The 17,001-nt window shown below is 40.3% G+C and overlaps 1 protein-coding gene across 2 annotated transcripts in view; it reads left to right on the top strand.

The window, feature by feature from the left end:
• The first annotated feature begins 404 nt into the window (after window positions 1-404).
• arhgap42b (Rho GTPase activating protein 42b) overlaps window positions 405-17,001 on the top strand; it is a 65,870-nt gene continuing 49,273 nt past the window's right edge. For both annotated transcript variants that reach the window (XM_071917505.2, XM_071917504.2), the window contains exon 1: window positions 405-669. In XM_071917505.2, coding sequence (XP_071773606.1) covers window positions 516-669 — 154 coding nt within the window. In that variant the 5' untranslated portion in view covers window positions 405-515. The remainder of the gene's footprint in view (window positions 670-17,001) is intronic.

Raw genomic sequence — 17,001 nt, 5'->3', positions numbered from 1 at the left:
CTCAAATTTGGAGTGAAAGTGCAGTCTTACCTTATCCAAGGTAAAATGACTCACTATGACAACGTAACCCTATTGAAGGATTTCAGTTTTTTTGAAAATACACTATTATTACACTACACTATTATTTGTCCAGTGCGCCTCACTCGAACTTCTCTCTTTTTATGCTCTTGGCTTTTATTCGGCAGCTTTAAACGAGGCGTTTCTAATGAACTGAATAGACTTTTCTGAGTTGGATGGATAGAGTCGGAGGTCTACAATAATCCTGCTGTCAACTATCCAGAACTAACCAGCAGGAGTCACACGACCGCTATTTATTATGACAGGCAGCGAAAAAGCAGAGTAAAGCAAGGCGGAAGTGAGAGGAAAGAGGCAGGAAAACTTTTTTTTTTTTTTTTTTTTTTTTTTTTGGAGGAACTTGGAGTCGGGGGCATAACACCGGTACTGCGGGATGAAAACGAAAAACTTTTATATGCCGAGTTACGAAGTTTAGAGGGGAACTCTGTCGGTCAGGTACAATGGGACTCCCCACTTTGGAGTTCAGCGACTCTTTCCTGGACGGTCCGGATTTCAGAGAGCGGCTCAAATGCCATGAAATAGAGCTCGAGCGGACGAATAAATTCATCAAAGAGCTTATCAAGGATGGGAATATGCTAATCACGGCGTTTAAGAGTAAGTAGCCCGACCTGGCCTTTGCACTCCTGCTGGGAACAGATAACACATCCTTTGTATTTGAAACTAACCTGAAACTCCAGCGACTAATAAATTAAGCCTTAATGTTTACAACTTATTGGAGTCGACTGGTCTTAGTATCTGAATGGTTCAGCCCCTTTTTGAAGAAGCCTCTAGGTCTAAAGCAATGGGGAACTCTTCACTGCTAATAAAAAAAGCCTCAAATTGAATAAAAATCACACATAATTCATTTTTAACACGTTGTTTAGGAGGTTGCAGTCATTCTAGGAGTTTTGTATGTCTATTTACCCGTATGTGCATGCGTGTATAGGCTTGCCTGACTGAACCCAGTGTAGAGACCAGAGTCAAGTCTTCTTCTATGATATGAATGGGTTCACCCGCTGCTGTAATACCTAGTGGTTTCATAAGGCCACAGCCAGACATATGGAGATCATTAGCGGAGGCCCAGAATATGCTTTCACTTCAGCCCATTAATGAAGGATGCTTTCCCCTCTCAAGGGCTTTCAAGTCACCTATCACAAGTGAATGAAAACAGATACTGCAGTGATTTTATGAATGGGAGTTATGTGACTGTTGGGATGAGGATGCTCCATCGGTCATTGTCCTCTCAGATTCCAAATTTAATCTCTAAATTCCTCCATGCTGATTCAAGTGGGCTTCCTATTCTGCTATATGGCAGTTTGGTTTAAACTGTGTGAAATGGAGAAAGATAAGAAATATACGAAAGGTGGGAAACAGCTGTCCTGGCATAGGATAGCCATGCAAAGCTACAGTATACTGCAGTGTATTGTAGTGAAGTGCATAACTGTTAATGTTGCCGTTATGAGTCATCTTACAGTTTATTGGCTTAAAAATAGTTATTTTTGAGAGGATTTGTGCTTTTGAAATACTGACTGATGAATGTCAGCTAGAAAAAAAACATCCAGTGTTTTGGAATGAAACCTATCATTTCCCTCTAACCTCACATTTAAATGTTCAAAATGAACACTTTCTTGAGTTCAAAATCTTGATATATGCATCTTCAAACAGTTGTGTTTGAAATGATTTGAAGGAGAAGAAGAAGAAGAAGAAGACACAAATATTTAATTCAGGGCAAAACATCTCTCAGCACAATAATAATGAAATAATTTTCCATGAAGGTCATTCAACCTTTGTTATGTACTGCTAGAAAACAGCATTCTTTTTATTTTTTCATTCTTTTCATTGGCATTCTTACAGTACATGTACAGTACATGCTTTTGCTTTTTGCTGGACTTGTTGTGGGCCGGCCAGTCACTCACTCAGTGCAATGAAGCTTGGGAACTCAGTGAGTTGAAACGCCACCTAGGAGTGGGCATATTGACAGGGGCTTAAAGCTGCAATATGCAACTTTTTTTTTTACACATTAAAATATAAATAAATAAATGAATAGAATGTGTTGTACCCAGCCCCCCGCCTCCTTCCTGGTACAAATCCCTTCTTATTCCTGAAAATGGCTTTTCAATAATGTTTGAGATGTTTTGGGTTGTATACCATTTGCAGTGGGCGTGGCCAGTGATGAACGGGGTTGTGACTATTAAGCGCAGCCGCAGTGCAAGGAAGTCACAGTAACAACAACAGTGGTGTAAAGCAGTAATAAACGAAAGAACAGCAAAGCTAAACATGCAGCATACAAGACCCATTCAAACACGCGAGTGATAGGCATTGTTTTTTTTTATTGCAGATTGCTTGCGTTCACCGCCTGCTTCTTCAGCGCCTGTGGTGGCTTTACGGATGCAGATTACCTCAGCCTCAGGCTATAAGCTGTTTCAAAGTAGACGGCTCATTTAGTTGAGTGACTATGGTGTTAAGGAGTCAACCCAAGTTTGCCCAACAAAGGAGGAGGAGGGCAGGACTAGCAGACACTTTCCTGCCTCAAGGCGAATATTTGTAGCTTTACGGTCCCAGGGCACGGTGAGCTTGAGGAGACCTGCTATGCTAGGGGGCGCCGATCATGCCTGACTACACAAATACAATCTCTCACTCACTGGCTAAGTTTGCATTCACAGAGAATGACTTTCTTTTTTTCATTTTTTGGCATTTTCTCTTTTATTAGACAGTTCAAAGTTGAGAGAGACAGGAAAGATTGGGAGAGAGAGAGAGATGACATGCGACAAAGGTCTTGGGTCGGGTTCAAACCCAAGATGTCGCATTAACATGGTGCGCGTCTTAGCCCACTGAGCCATCGGGACGCAAGAATGACTTTGTTAACCGGGTCACTCAAGTAACCTGGTTTTGGTATGTGAACATCCTAACTCGGTTATAATAACCCGGTTAAGCTCGTACTCCGATTATGAGAAACCCGGTTCAGATGCCTGGCTTCTTAATTCAATATGCTTGGCTGCATCTTTTTCATGCTTGTTTTTTGGGCGGACGGTTCAATCTGTGGGCGGGACAGCACAGACGGACAGGAATATTCTGTTAACTGCTTTATTCATGGCAAACAGAGATACTCAATAGCAGGATGTCAGAGGTGCATGCAGACAGCTTAACCTGAAGAAGACCTTATTGTACCTGACCTTATTGACTGGAGTATGGCCAATCGCTGCTTCACCCCGTGCATGTCAATGTAACAAGTGAAACTATGCCTTGGTTTGGGGTTATTAGTCCAGGAACATTTTGCTGCTAAGGCCATAGTGGGCTCCACCTCCCACGGCTGCCAGCTGATGTGCTTTAGCCCCACCAGGACTCTGAGCTTGCTAAATTAAAAGGCCCAGAATGAGCAATGTAGATCAATTGGTGATTAAACTCCACTTGTAAATAATTGGATTACTCAGAAACTTGGCTCAAACTCTGCCACCTATAGAATTGTAAAGTGTTAATTTCCGTTTGCTCATCTAAGACTATATCGATATGTTTAGTGTTCAGAAGACTGATGCGATCTGCGTATGTTTAGTGTTCAGAAGGGGGGAGGGTGGGGGGGGATTTCTCCTTCGGGGGTCGATAGAAAAAAAAGTTAATTATTGCTGCTCCTTAACTTGGGACACCACAGAGGGTTTATGACCCACCATCAGTGGTGACATTACTGGAAGACCTTTTTATAACGGATCTTTTTTTGATTAATAATAATCTCATGTTTCAAAATCGGGTATTATACCATAATTCACTGGTCTTCCCAGTCGCTGTCATTGTGGACTAAGCCAGTTGAGCCGGGGTTGATTTTCATGTTAATACATTACTTGTGAATGGTTTTACGCATTACAGTACTGTAGCTGTACTGGGCAGCTCCCAGGTGTGTAATTATGATTCCCCCTGCAATTTTTCCCTAGTCGGTTTTTCTGGTTAAGTAAGATTTGAAGAAATCAGGTCCCAAGTTTCAAATAAAATCAGGTGCGGTTAGAAACTGTTCTGGCTTTGGTTTCTGTAGTCATCAGTGAGCTGCCAACTATTCCTGTATGGTACATTGCGTTAATGCCATACTAATAGGATTATCAATGTAATGATGTTGACAAATTTGACGAAAACCATTACAGTGGCAGAGCTGACGGTCGGTTCTCTCATACCCAAGATGCCAACAGTGCGGCAGGAACAGGCTACGGCCGAATGACCATGTAATAAACATGGAGACAGTGAAGAAAGGTGGCATCAGGCTTGGCTCTATAGGGACAAAACAGAGGCTTTGTTTCTTTCTCATAATTTCCTGTCATGCCAATAAAGCTTTTTTGGAATAGTATTAATTTATCAATATTATATACCTTTTCTACATGTGTGGATACTGGTATAAAAGAGAAAACATAGTAGTCTGTTCTTAGTAAACCATCTTTGCCTGTCTGCACCTCCACTGTATTAAATCTGTTGATGGTCATGATGAGGAACCTGCTCTAGTCTGTAAACATTCCCCAAATCCCACTGACTGTTGGTATTTTATCAGTGTGGCTAATTTGTCCAGGGTCCAAGTAACATTCGCTTACTATCTGCAGCTGCTGTAAACAGCGTTCACTTGCTGTTCACACCTGGTGTAAATAACAACTGCTGATTTTTATTATTCCCCCCGTTTGACTGCAGTAATTGAATACACTAAAGAACCTAATTATCCCTTTGTTACCAGGGTGGGAAAAACCCCAGCCACCAGCAAAATAATGATAGGTTTCGGCTGGTTGGTAAGTTTGTCTACTCTGCCGCCCACTTGCACGGCTAATCAAACATCATTGGAAGGTCCAGTTCTCTTGTAAAAGTGTATCGTGTAAAAGCGATCTGGTAAAATAGTCGAAGTGGTGGGGGGAATTTTGGGATGTGCCAGCCACTGTTGGGAAAAGGCTGGTTGGTAAAGTCATGTCAAAGGAACTTGGGGCCGCCCAGAAAGCCAGTTAGTACATGATTGTATCGCACCTAGTTTGGTACTTTGGAAATCAGAGAATTGCCTCACTGGTGCATTTTTTTGACATTAATAGGCTATTTATAGAGGTGAGAAAAGCTTTGGTTTGGGTGCGAGTAGGTGACAATAAGTGAGGGAATACAGGTAATTTTGGAGGTAATAAAATCTAACTATGTCTCCCAGTGCAGCTTCTCCCCAAGTAAGTAAGTCAAATTGAACTCATATAGTCAACTTTTATGGTTAGGAGCTGTTCTGGCCTTGGTTTGTAACATAATGAAAGCATTCACCCATCAGTGATCCACTAACTAGTAGCCTGCTGTGTGGTGTATTCCATTATTGCTATAGAACATGTATAATATGGTTAAAAAATCTAATGACATTGACGGATATTCAGAAAAACATTGGTGGTGAGTGAGTGCTGAAGGCCCACAGTGTAGTGAAGGAATCCACAGAGAGCCACTCAGACTCGGGCAGCCCTTGGGGTGATAGCTGGCGTCCTTCACACACAATTTGTAAAACAATGAGCACACCGCTTATCACTTGCCTCATGGCTATAACAGGTAAGCCACGTAATGTAGGAAACGGTGCGTCACTGCCCTTCCTCCCGATATCTGCCGTCTAGGTCTGTAAGCCTATAATTTCTGCACGGCTAAAATAGAACTCAAATTTAAGGTGTGTCGTGCATTTCACATTTCACATTTCACAATTCACAATTCGTGGTTTGGTATACTCATCACGCTCTCAAGAAAACTGATGAATCATAGTGTTTCATTAATCCCAAGATAGCTAAACAGACGCAGAGTAGCTTTGCCTAAACTGGAAGATACCACATTATTATGTTAGCTTACTGTGTATCTGCCACCTGCCCATGCCTGTTCCCTGAACCGGCTTCCTCCCTCGCTCATATCCAGTAATGAACGGTTGACGCACATGGGGTTGTTATTATAAATACTAGTATTCAGTATCCAGCTTCGGCTTTAAAACGGCATCTTTACATGTTTTCCGACTGCGCCCGCATACTGTAAGTTTGAGGGTTTCATGCAGATTAATATAGCTCTAATTAGTGGCTGGTATTTTATTAAATCAATATACGACGTGTGGGCTTCATGTCAAAAGTGGCTTCGCACAGCTTTGGGAACTCTGCGTGTTTGTTTGTCTGAGGACAGATGATGCTCCCAAGGCTCAGCCACAGGAAATGTCCTGTAAACATGCTTGTATAACCATCCCCCATCCTCCCTCAGATAGCATTCGGCCTGACATCACTCTGGTCTGGTGTGTGGGTGTGTGTATCTGCGTGTGTGTGTGTGTGTGTCAGCCTGTGTCTGTCGGACTGTAACCGTAAGGCAGAGTGTGTGTTGCAGCCAGGATTATACATTATAATGTACTGCTGCTTTGACTACTCTGATGAATTTGAACTCGTGTAATGGAAATGAAGTACAGGAGTACATTATGTGACTGGTTTAGCAATAACGCAGAGCAAAGCGGGCGAGCGCGGTCCAAGCGGCACTGCGAGGGACTCGGGTATTTTGTGGACAGATTTTGATAAAAAGGATTAGACGCCGTATTCCTAAAAGCTCGGTACCGCTGCTTCCCCTCAGACTGTGCAGGGAAATGTGTTAGACTCCAGATTGAGGTATTTTCTGAAGTAGTCTGCTGTTGCCCTGTCACTCAAAGTGATTGTCACACCAGGCACACCATTCTCATGCCCGCCGTCGTCCGTCTCTTTTTGCTTTTGTCGTCTCTGTAGTTAAGTCTAGAAAACGATAAGGTGGTGCCAGTGTGTTTCTCCTCCACGTGGCAACATGCTACATACGCATACACCGTAGCATCATTCACATGTATTCTATTTTTCTCTCAATGTAAATGAATTGTATGATATTTTTTTTACACGCCATGTGCAGTCCATTTAAACTAAGCAGATAGCTCAGTGTTAACAGAGTGTGATGGCAGCGGAGACTGTTTAGAAATGTTCCTTTCACTTGAGCCAAGAGGCTTTTCCTTCAGTATACAATGCTGAGATATTTTGCTCACACTAGACCAGGATTGAGCCACATAGCCATAGTCTTGCAGTGAATTTATTTTGGTATACACATGACCTGTCGGGTCAACTGTCATAGATTCTGGCGTACATTGTTCTGATAGAGAGGAGACGTGTTGGGAAAGATACTCAGACTTAGCCTACGCAGATGCTAAACTCTAAATTTGGATGGTGCGTTAGAAATATTTAAATAAACAGTCTCCAGCGCCTGGACCCATGAGTTGCCAAGTTTGTATTATTGGAAAGTGTTTGGGGAACGAGGGTTTTAAATGCGTTTTGTACGCCTCTTTACAAAAAAAAGAAAAAGCCTTTAATTCTGGGAAATTGGTTCAGCCTAATTGTACATGCCTTGATTACAGCAAGAAGGCTGCTTAGAAAAATGGAAGATTTGTAAAGTCTAATTTTTGTATAAATTCCCATGAAAAAATTAATAGAACATTCAAATTACAAAATTTGTTTCTGACTGCTGTCTGTTTCAGATTGGGACAGGTTTTATCTTCGCTAAAAGTGGTGTGAGATGTGCTGTCTGTGTTTCCTCGCCCTTCTGGAAAAATCTATCTCAGCTCGGGCTAAAGGCTATAGACTTTTTGATAAATGATGTTGGCTGGCCTGCCTGGCTTTTTTCATTTCAACAGAACTGAGGGGCTAATAACTTTGATCTTTTTCTATTGAGCTTAAGAATAGGCTGGAGCCTCACATCAACTTCATATCAAAGATGCACTGCTGATGTCTTCAATCTATGCAGATAGCTGAACAAAATGCAGATATCTCGCCGTCAGATTTTGATCCTTAGTGATCCCTGTCTCATCACAGCGTATTTGGATAGTCTTTATTATTTGTGGAAATGGGTTTATTTTATGGAAGTTCACTTATCTCTTAAACCCTGGATGAAATTTGATGTGATCTGTGTTGAAGTGTACAGGATTAACACAATTTATTGCGTTTAACAGATTTTTAGCAGTTAGTTCATATTCATAGATTGCAATATAGGCAACTAATTTTAGATTATTATAAGACAGAAAAGTAGCATTGATTTTGGACACACTCTGCTAGATTTATTCCACCTTCTCAAGCGCTCAACTTTTCACGCTGTGCATTCTTAATCTAGGGTTATCTCTTAACCCTGGGTTGTCTTAACCTCTTTTCACACACTTTATTAACCCTAGGTTTATCTTAACCCCCCCGGTTAAGAGAATGTAAGCCTGAATCTCAAACACGTCATTACACTTCTCTATATTGGGAAAACCCAAGGAAGTGTAACTGTGTGTGTAGGGCGTATGGCGTATTGGAAGTTAGTAGAAGGAAGGAAGCGGTCTGATTACTGTTCCCCACAGTTTCGGTATTAAATCCACTTACTGTAACTCTCAATCACAGCCAAGCAAAACTTCGTCCTACTGCATAATCAGAGTAAGCAACACAGTATATACTGCACATATCACTGCACCCCCGAGACTGTGCTTTGTACTCACTTCCTTTCATGTTTTATTCAGTCATATTTTCATTTTATTTTCATTTTATTTATTTATTTAGACCCCCTCCGTCGCTGTAGAATGAGTTAGCAGGTTGACCAAGTGCCTCTTAATGTGACTCCCTCCTACCACAGCGGTGAGAGCGGAGTTATTACACAAGGTATTGTTTTGGGTGTAGCGCCTGGCGGTGGGAAACACTCTGTATGCTCCGGGAGTGCGGCTCTGCTCCTCCCCTGCTGGGTGGCTGACGGGCGAAGCGTAATTGTAAGCAGGTGGAAGAGGCCTTACCTGAAGCGTTGCTCCCCCTATCACAATCCCCCCAAATAGAATCAAAGTGGCACAATGCACCCTACTGTTGCATCAAAGAGATCCCCTGTCTCTCGTTAAGCTGGGTGCATAGAAGCGTTCCCCTTTGAAGACCTTCTCATCTCGAATCAGCGGTGTCTCGCTGACGAGATAAAGTAGCCGTGGTGTTTCTCACCGCTCTCTGAGATTGTGATGTACAGAGAGACAATACGCTGTGTTACATACTATCTACAAAAGAAATCCATTGTTGCAGGCTGTTTTTGGCAGACAGAGAGGTATAGAAAAGGCTTGACACTATGAATGTACTTTGTAAACAAACACTAGAGAGACAATATGCTGCATATGTGAACGTTAGCTATTTAGCAAAAGCTGCGATGAATTCTTTTTTTGTGCACACTTGTTTTTTTTTCTTTTCTTATGGAGAGCATTTATGCCTTTGGCTAGAGGTTTTAAAAGCTTTTGTGCACTAATTTGTGTTAAAGCATTTCATTAATACGCCTTAGGAGATTCCTAGGAGTGAAAGCACATGCAAGGACGCTGCTGCCTACCACACCGTGTCTGCTACCACAACAATTAGTCTGGTGACGAACATGGCTGGAACATAATACGAGGTGCTGGAAGAGTAGTAACCTACATGCTGACGGTCTTCAAGCATGTCTCAACATGTGCCAGTCAACAGACTGAGGGAACCTTTTAAAACGCTTCGTATATTTTGTGAGCTTGAAATTGTACGGTTCAATCTGTGTGGAGTGCAGGTCTGAGGTACTGAGCATCAAAGATTTCACATCTCATCTGGCAAAACTGTTATGTACTTTCTATCTTTTTCAATATTTAACCCCCAAAAGCATTAAGTAGCATCCAAACATCATGAATATATGGATAACTCAATTTTGGTCAGACAGAATCTTATAATTCCAACCCCAAAATCTATGGAAATCAGAATTTCTGTTGCAAAGCTTATGCATGTTCCTCCATGATGTTTTATGTCTTAATAGCTGGTACTGTAGTAAGCATACATATCAGCTCTTTTCAGGAAAACTGCAGACTATGCTGCAGTGTTGTCTGTGTTTTGTCAGGGGTTGTCAGCAGATGGAATGCGGTAGTATGTGGTTGCCCTGGAGACGAGATAAAGGGTGTACCCAGGGGGCTGTGATGTGTGGTGACTGGCAACCACAGTCCTCTCTCACATCTCACACACTGGGCGCTGAGTTAACTAGGCTAGCTGCTCCATCCAACCATGTCCTGGCTGGGTGGTCCGAGCGCTCTTCTTTGATTAAAACCCGGACTGCGGCTACACCATAACAATTGTTCTTTCTGTTGCCCCGTTGTGCACGCCCGCTGCGTGAAGAATAATTACTTCTGATTAAGTGCGGCATGAGAAAATTGCATACAAGGTGAGATAAAATGCCGGTTGAACTTAAATTAGAACACATTTTTTTTTTTTCAGGAGTCAGTATAAATAGTGTATTCATGAGTCAAAACTTAAAAAGTCTGGGGTGTTTTTCTGTCCGTTACTCTGGCTCCAGTAGCTGTTTTGCTTTTCTTTTCATTTCAGTGTTACACTTCATGGGGTAAATAGCATCTTGAGATTCAGACCTTATCAACGTTAGGCTTATTTCCTTTTATTGCTTCCCTGAACAACACGGCTCTTTTTCAATACTCATACTCAAGATGGAATATAGCAAATTCTGTCAGAGGACAAGTGGAGCAAGATGAAATATGTAGGAAGCCATGAAGTCTCTATACTTACCATGCACCCAGCTAAGGTGTCAGTTTCTTTCTTTCTTTCTTTCTTTCTTTCTTTCTTTCTTTCTGCATTGCCTATTTAGTTTGGAAGCCAATCTTGGTTGCTCCTGCATGTCCCATTACAGCAATAACGCCTATGAAGGGCATTCTTTACTGTGATGATGGTGACATGGCTAGTGTGGCTAGTAATGACATGGCTAACTTGCATTGAGCAGCATAAGCGTGAACACTGAAGTACCTGTAATCATAGTAAAGAACATGCTGTATGGGCTTTTATACAACGTGTTACCAGCGCATTCGTACTAACCGGAGAAAAATCGCAACATATAGGTCCGTATGTTTGTTGGAAAAATGGACACATTGACAGATTTGTGGTGTAAAAACTGAATTCATACATAAATAAGAAAGAACTTAAAAAGGTAAAAAAACACATTAAAGCAAAAAAAACAAAAACAATAGACTAAATATTGGAAAGTAGAATACCTGCTGTAAGCAACAACATATTGACTGAGATAACACATTATGTGATGATGCATTGATTAAGAATTACCCAACCTGAAGCAGAGGGTCCTTGCCTCCATGAAGTCTGCTGAAATACAACATAACTTGGAGTGTGCCTATCCCTTGGCTACTTGCCAAAGGTTAAGAATATGGGCTGTCCATTTATCTTCCTTTACACCTTCTTTCTCTTTCCATTTATCTTTGTTACACGATCTTGTGATAGCTTTTAGTGAGTTGGTTTCTTTGCAACTACTTGAGCAGTTTTTTTTTTTCCTTCTCTGCACTGCTTGGATATCAAACTGCTAATGAGGAAAGAGCCAAAACAATCTGTGGCCATTCCCAAGCTGAATAAATACTGCACATGTAAACTGAAAATTGTTGTGGCAGCTCTGTCTTGAGAATCGTTCTAATTAAAATAGTGTAAATATTTATTCACGCATATGTTCAATATCTACTGCAGTTGTGAAGTTATCATAGAGCTTGAAGGTAGCAGCAACAGGATGTCACGAGCAAGCCTCATCATGAAGGCAACTTGAAAACCTATTTATTCAGGCTATTTTATGACAGTCTGGGCTATGGCTGGAATGGCATACTCAAACCTTGCTAGTGCATTAATTTAGAATGATGGTGCAAAAAGTAATGGACTTTCCAGCCAGTCAGAATTGAGTATTTCCTCAGGCCATGATATCAACAAGTAAAGATTCTGCACAGTCCACGATGCATTTGGAGCAATTACATATAGACATAATTAATTAGCAGTTGATTTGAATGTTGTCTCTGGTTCCCTATATCAGCTTCAGGATCTTTTCTATGGAGGACACAGCAACGTTCGGCTATAGCTTATTAAATACATACATAGAAGCACTGCTTATACAACAATGTGATTTATTAAATGCCAGAGTATGTGTTGTCTTATCATCATCAAAGGTTTTAGCTATAGAGCTGAAACGTGCTCGCCCTCAGTGGCCCGGGAAGTAAATTCCCCATTCGTTTTCTCCATAGACATTTCAGAAAATCCACATGTACGCTGTGAGCGGAACCAACAAGCTACAAGATGAATCACAAGCTTATAAAAATAGGTTCAGAACAAGCACGTAATAAGCTGTGACCCAGCTTGGTGCTTTGAGAAGGCGTGGCGATCATGTCACATTTTGTCATTTCAGTCTGTTCAGGAAACTGAACTCCTGGCACAATAAATAGGTTATAGGCTGTAGATTCATTTATAGGCTCAGAGCTGACAAGACATATAACTAACAGGACAATCTAACACAAAGGAAAAAAGCTAGGCTAAAAACACAAAAAATCAGTATAATACTCCTATAGTACTATAGTGAGTTAGTGAGTGGACATCATAATTCATTCATTGGTTTCAATTGGGAAGCTGAAATTTTGGCGTAATGGGCTCAGGAACATTGTATGTCTACCTTACACTGTTAAAACATTATGGCTAATAATAACATTTTCAACCCAAAAGCCCTCCGAGTTACAACTTGAGAAGAGTCAGCTCAGTTAAGTTTGTTTGCTAGCTAACGAGCAAGCTAATTTAGCAAACTACTAGCTAAATAAGCTATTTGATCAGATTGGTTAACAATGAGACAGTGATGGTTAGCTAACAAGCTGACATTATCAACACAAAATTAACACAAAATCGATCAGATAATGCTATCAATGGTGAAATGATCAGTTCCCAGTCAAAAGCAACACAGAAATTAACCATGTCTAGGCTACCGTTGAGTCTATCTATCTAATATTTATATCGACATACATTGTATCACAGCAATCCATGCAAACGAAGAGATTAAGAAACCAGAAGTATGGCGCCTGACATCATCAAAATTAATTTGCATACATAAAGAGGATTATGGGAGTTGCTTACAGTAGAATTGCAGCTAAATAAGGATTTAGGGGCTGTGTGCACCAGCGACCTCTTGGGCACTTGAAGCACTGAGGCGTGTCCAGGTGCTGCTATGATAAACGTACAAAACGGCAGGGTGACGGCTCTTGGTCCCGCCCCTGCTTCATCCTTATTGGTTGGTAGAACTCTGAAGTGACATTGATGAGCAGTGCTTCAGACACAGGAGTTTGGTGGACACGGCCCCTAGAGTTTAAGTTAAACTCTGACAACAATGCAACTTTTCTTCCTGTACAGTGCTCAATAAAGGACTCGATTAGTACAAAATGAGTTTTACCACATTAAAGTTTGATAGAGGAGTGAAGTGTTCCATCATGACTGACTGACATGAAGTTGGCTCTTGAAAACCGTGACGCTGTGGTAAAAATGCCTATTCATCCAATCAGAAATATTGCTTGGATCTCCTTTTTTGCACAATTGATACAATTATGGTTTTAGCAGGTTCTCCCTTGAATTCTGAGGTAAGCAAATTAAGGCACATTTTAGTACCTTTGCGCTACAGAGTGTCTTTGCAAGAGATAATAAACAGATACAAAGCCTTGAGAGATATTTTTAGTCATGCAGAGGCCTCAGTAATGATGAGGCAGATAGCTTTCAAGCTGCACAGAGTTCATTGTCTTCATTGTAATGTCTTTTCTGTTGAAAATAAGAAAAAAACAACGATGCTACCTTGCTACAGAGTAATAGGTGTGTTGTTGAGTGGCTCTAAGACATTACATTGGATCGCTTGCTATGCTATTATCGTCGAGTTATTGCAAAGAGGGCTATTGGGTATGAGAACGCAACGCTCAGATGGATATGGGAAATACACCATCAATAAAATCAAGGGTGTGTTTTTTTCTTAAGGTGAGTCCAAGGTAGTGCAATAAAGATGCAGCCTTTTCCATGAGTTGTGCTCATTTCCTTCTTTGTTTTTGGTGGCTTAGGAGAACTATGCGAGCAGTTGAAGGCGCAGGTCCGTTCGGCGGAGTTGGGGCCTGTCTGAAAGAGCTAAAAGATCATTTATTATTGATGGTCCTGTGAGCACATCCAGACAACTGCAGCTAGGTATTGATCTCAAATCAGCAGCTTTAGAGTCAAAGCAGGAATGATAGGAGCACAGCACCAGCACAATACGTCTTCTGGAAAGTTCCACTGAGTGACACCGTGCTACTAAAACATGTACAAGTGTTCAAAAATACACCATCAAGATACAGTAGCTGTCTGTAAAAGCCTTTCAATCTCACTCACAGTTATTGAGTAAAAAAAAAAATCTTGCCTTGCCACTCTATTCTTACCAATAACTGAAATACACTGAAATACAATATAACAGAATGCTTGCTGTTAGGTAGAGAAAAGGTAGCTCATAGACAAATATAGCATGGTTCTTTTTTTATTAAGCTCTCCAAGCACTTTATGTTTCCAGGGGTGACAGCATTGATTTTTGAGGGCTTTTAAGGCCAGTTTGTAATTTGGGATGCCTGCTACTTAGATAAACTATGATTGCCACAGTAGGAGCAGTTTAAGTCACCACACACTATCCACTGTCGACATTGCCTCCAATGGACAAGCCTGCAAGGCTTATAATATATATATATATAATGTCTAATAATACACAAAATTGTTGTGTATCGACAGTTTTAACAAGTCAAGCATCAAAAATGAGGAAGTTAGTAAGTTCCTGTATTAAATCCTAAGTTAAAAGAAAACAAACAATTAAATATTACTTGAGAATCGGTGAATTGATTATTAAAGTTGTATTTTTTTATTCCAAAAAGGATCTGCATTACATACAATAATATACTTTATTTATGGTGACAGCAAGTCAAACATTATGATATTCATTATGTTGTTATGTTTGTGGGATTATTTTTGAGAAACCTGCCAAAGAGCTTGCTAAAAGCATATAGGCTCTAAAATGTTACTAAAAATATGTGTGGCCTCTGACCAAGATGTCACCATTTGGAATTTAAAAGAAGTAATGAAGACAGTGTTTAAAACTAGTCAGTATTTCTTTCCAAACAGGTTTCTCTCTCCGTCCCATAGGGACTAATAATAGGGACTAATGACAGGGAGTAATAAGTCCCTGAGAGGTCTTGTGACTCACACCCTCAGAATGTAATTTAGATGAGAGAGGTTGTTTTTTCACTAATTTAGATAATGAGGAAGGTAATACTGAAAGGAATATAATTAGTTTCAGTAAAATGATTAATATTATAGAACAGCAGCATGCAGTACCATATATATGTTATTTCTCCTAGCATTTTCTGATATTTGTGAAAATAATGAATGGTACATTGAAACAGACATAATTACATTAACTTTTTTTTGAGACATTGTAACATGTAACATTTTGATCTCAATTAAACTGCTTCATCTGTACAGCTTGATTTGCTATTTGTGATGTGGTAATTAAAGCTGCAGAAAAACTGACTTTTGAGTCTTTGTTTTGATCCAGACTTTCAAAGTACAATTTGAAAACACCTTACAAACTCCAGTTCTTCTAATTAATGATTTTTCTGTCACACTAACACATAAGTTTCAGTGTCTACCGTGTATATATTATCTTGTTGTGTACAAACATACTTTGCAGACAGGTGTCTTTTAAGTTCAAAGTTCTCTGAGCTGAAGATACGACTGCTGATGAGATAAGAAAGAGAGAGAAGCTGTTGGTGACTCACTGTCAACAATGGATATGAGGAAAATGCGTGTCTCGCTCTGTAAATTTCAACTGTGTAGGCTGAAAACTAAAATGTCAGAGTGTTTCAGAATCTCACTTGTTCTTTTGCCTTTAATTATGAATTCAGCTGAACTATGAAATGATAAAAGCTTCTTTGCATGCTGAAGCATCATCCCACTCTTTAAAGTACTTGTAAATGTAAACATAGGTTAGATTCACCTCAGCAAGAACATACTCACAGTGCTAACACAGCGCACTCACCTTTATGAAATTGGTTGCATAATAAAAAAATTACAAATGATTCATGCACTCTGTCTGCTGTACGTGGGTCAGCTCTGTAGTCACTTAGCCCCGTGCCTTTAAAAAAAAAGCAGCCTAATTGCTTTTCCTCCAAATATGATCTGTTTCCTTGAGAATCTGTCTGAAATCAGATCATTTTCCTACACATGTACCTGATGTTTGGCATGCAAATCATTGTAGGGTTCATGTGTCTGCATGCTTTTAGGACTTGCTTCAATCCAGAATTTATTTTACCAGGAAATTATTGGGTAAAGTTTGTTTATTTTCTCAAAAAGTTTGATAGTTTGAAATGATTTTTTAGAACTTTCTTAACCCATTGTACCTCCAAATACAGGTAAATTTTACACCAGTGTTTATAAAAAAATAAAAAAAAGAGAACCAAACTTTTATAGCCTCAAAATACATATTAAATTCTTGTTCAGCAGCCGTGTACTGTTCGTCATTGTATGAAAGCTCAGGCAATTTCAAAGAGGAAAAATATCCCATGAATCACTGTTGTTGAGCAGCACTGCAATTACAGGTGGTGCCTTTATGTAGCCTAATTGGAAAGAATTGAAGTCCTGTAAAAGTCCTGTCAAACCACCAGTCCTGTCATCATCTTTTACACTTCACAAGGCATCCTTCTTTCTCTTAGAGGAAAAAAAAATCAGCCCTAAAACACATTAACAGTTAAAAACAGCTATTGGCGATGTACCTTCCATTTCTCGGCCCATTTTCTTGTTTTGTGGTGTGTGTTTTTTCTTTTTCCCCCGTGGACAACTGGCCAAACGCAGGTGATGTGATGTCATGTTGAGATATTTCCAACAGCTACAATCGAGTTTGATAGCAGAAAAAAATCCATCCATCTAAAACATGAACGTCAGGTTTTTAGTTTCAGCCTCTCAAAATCAAAGAGCAAAGTCTTGTTTGTAGACTCATCATTTTGCACAGACATTCAACAGTCATGCAGGGAGAAATCCATCATAGAAGAAGCAGAGAGACCAATTTCTCCCCCACAACAGTAGACTCAATAGACTATAATGCAATGCAGCCACACAAGACACGTTG

The sequence above is a fragment of the Centroberyx gerrardi genome, chromosome 6 (genome assembly GCF_048128805.1).
Source record: "Centroberyx gerrardi isolate f3 chromosome 6, fCenGer3.hap1.cur.20231027, whole genome shotgun sequence".
Lineage (NCBI taxonomy): Eukaryota > Metazoa > Chordata > Actinopteri > Beryciformes > Berycidae > Centroberyx > Centroberyx gerrardi.
Note: the sequence above shows the minus strand (reverse complement) of the source record. Positions and strands in the feature narration are given on the sequence as shown.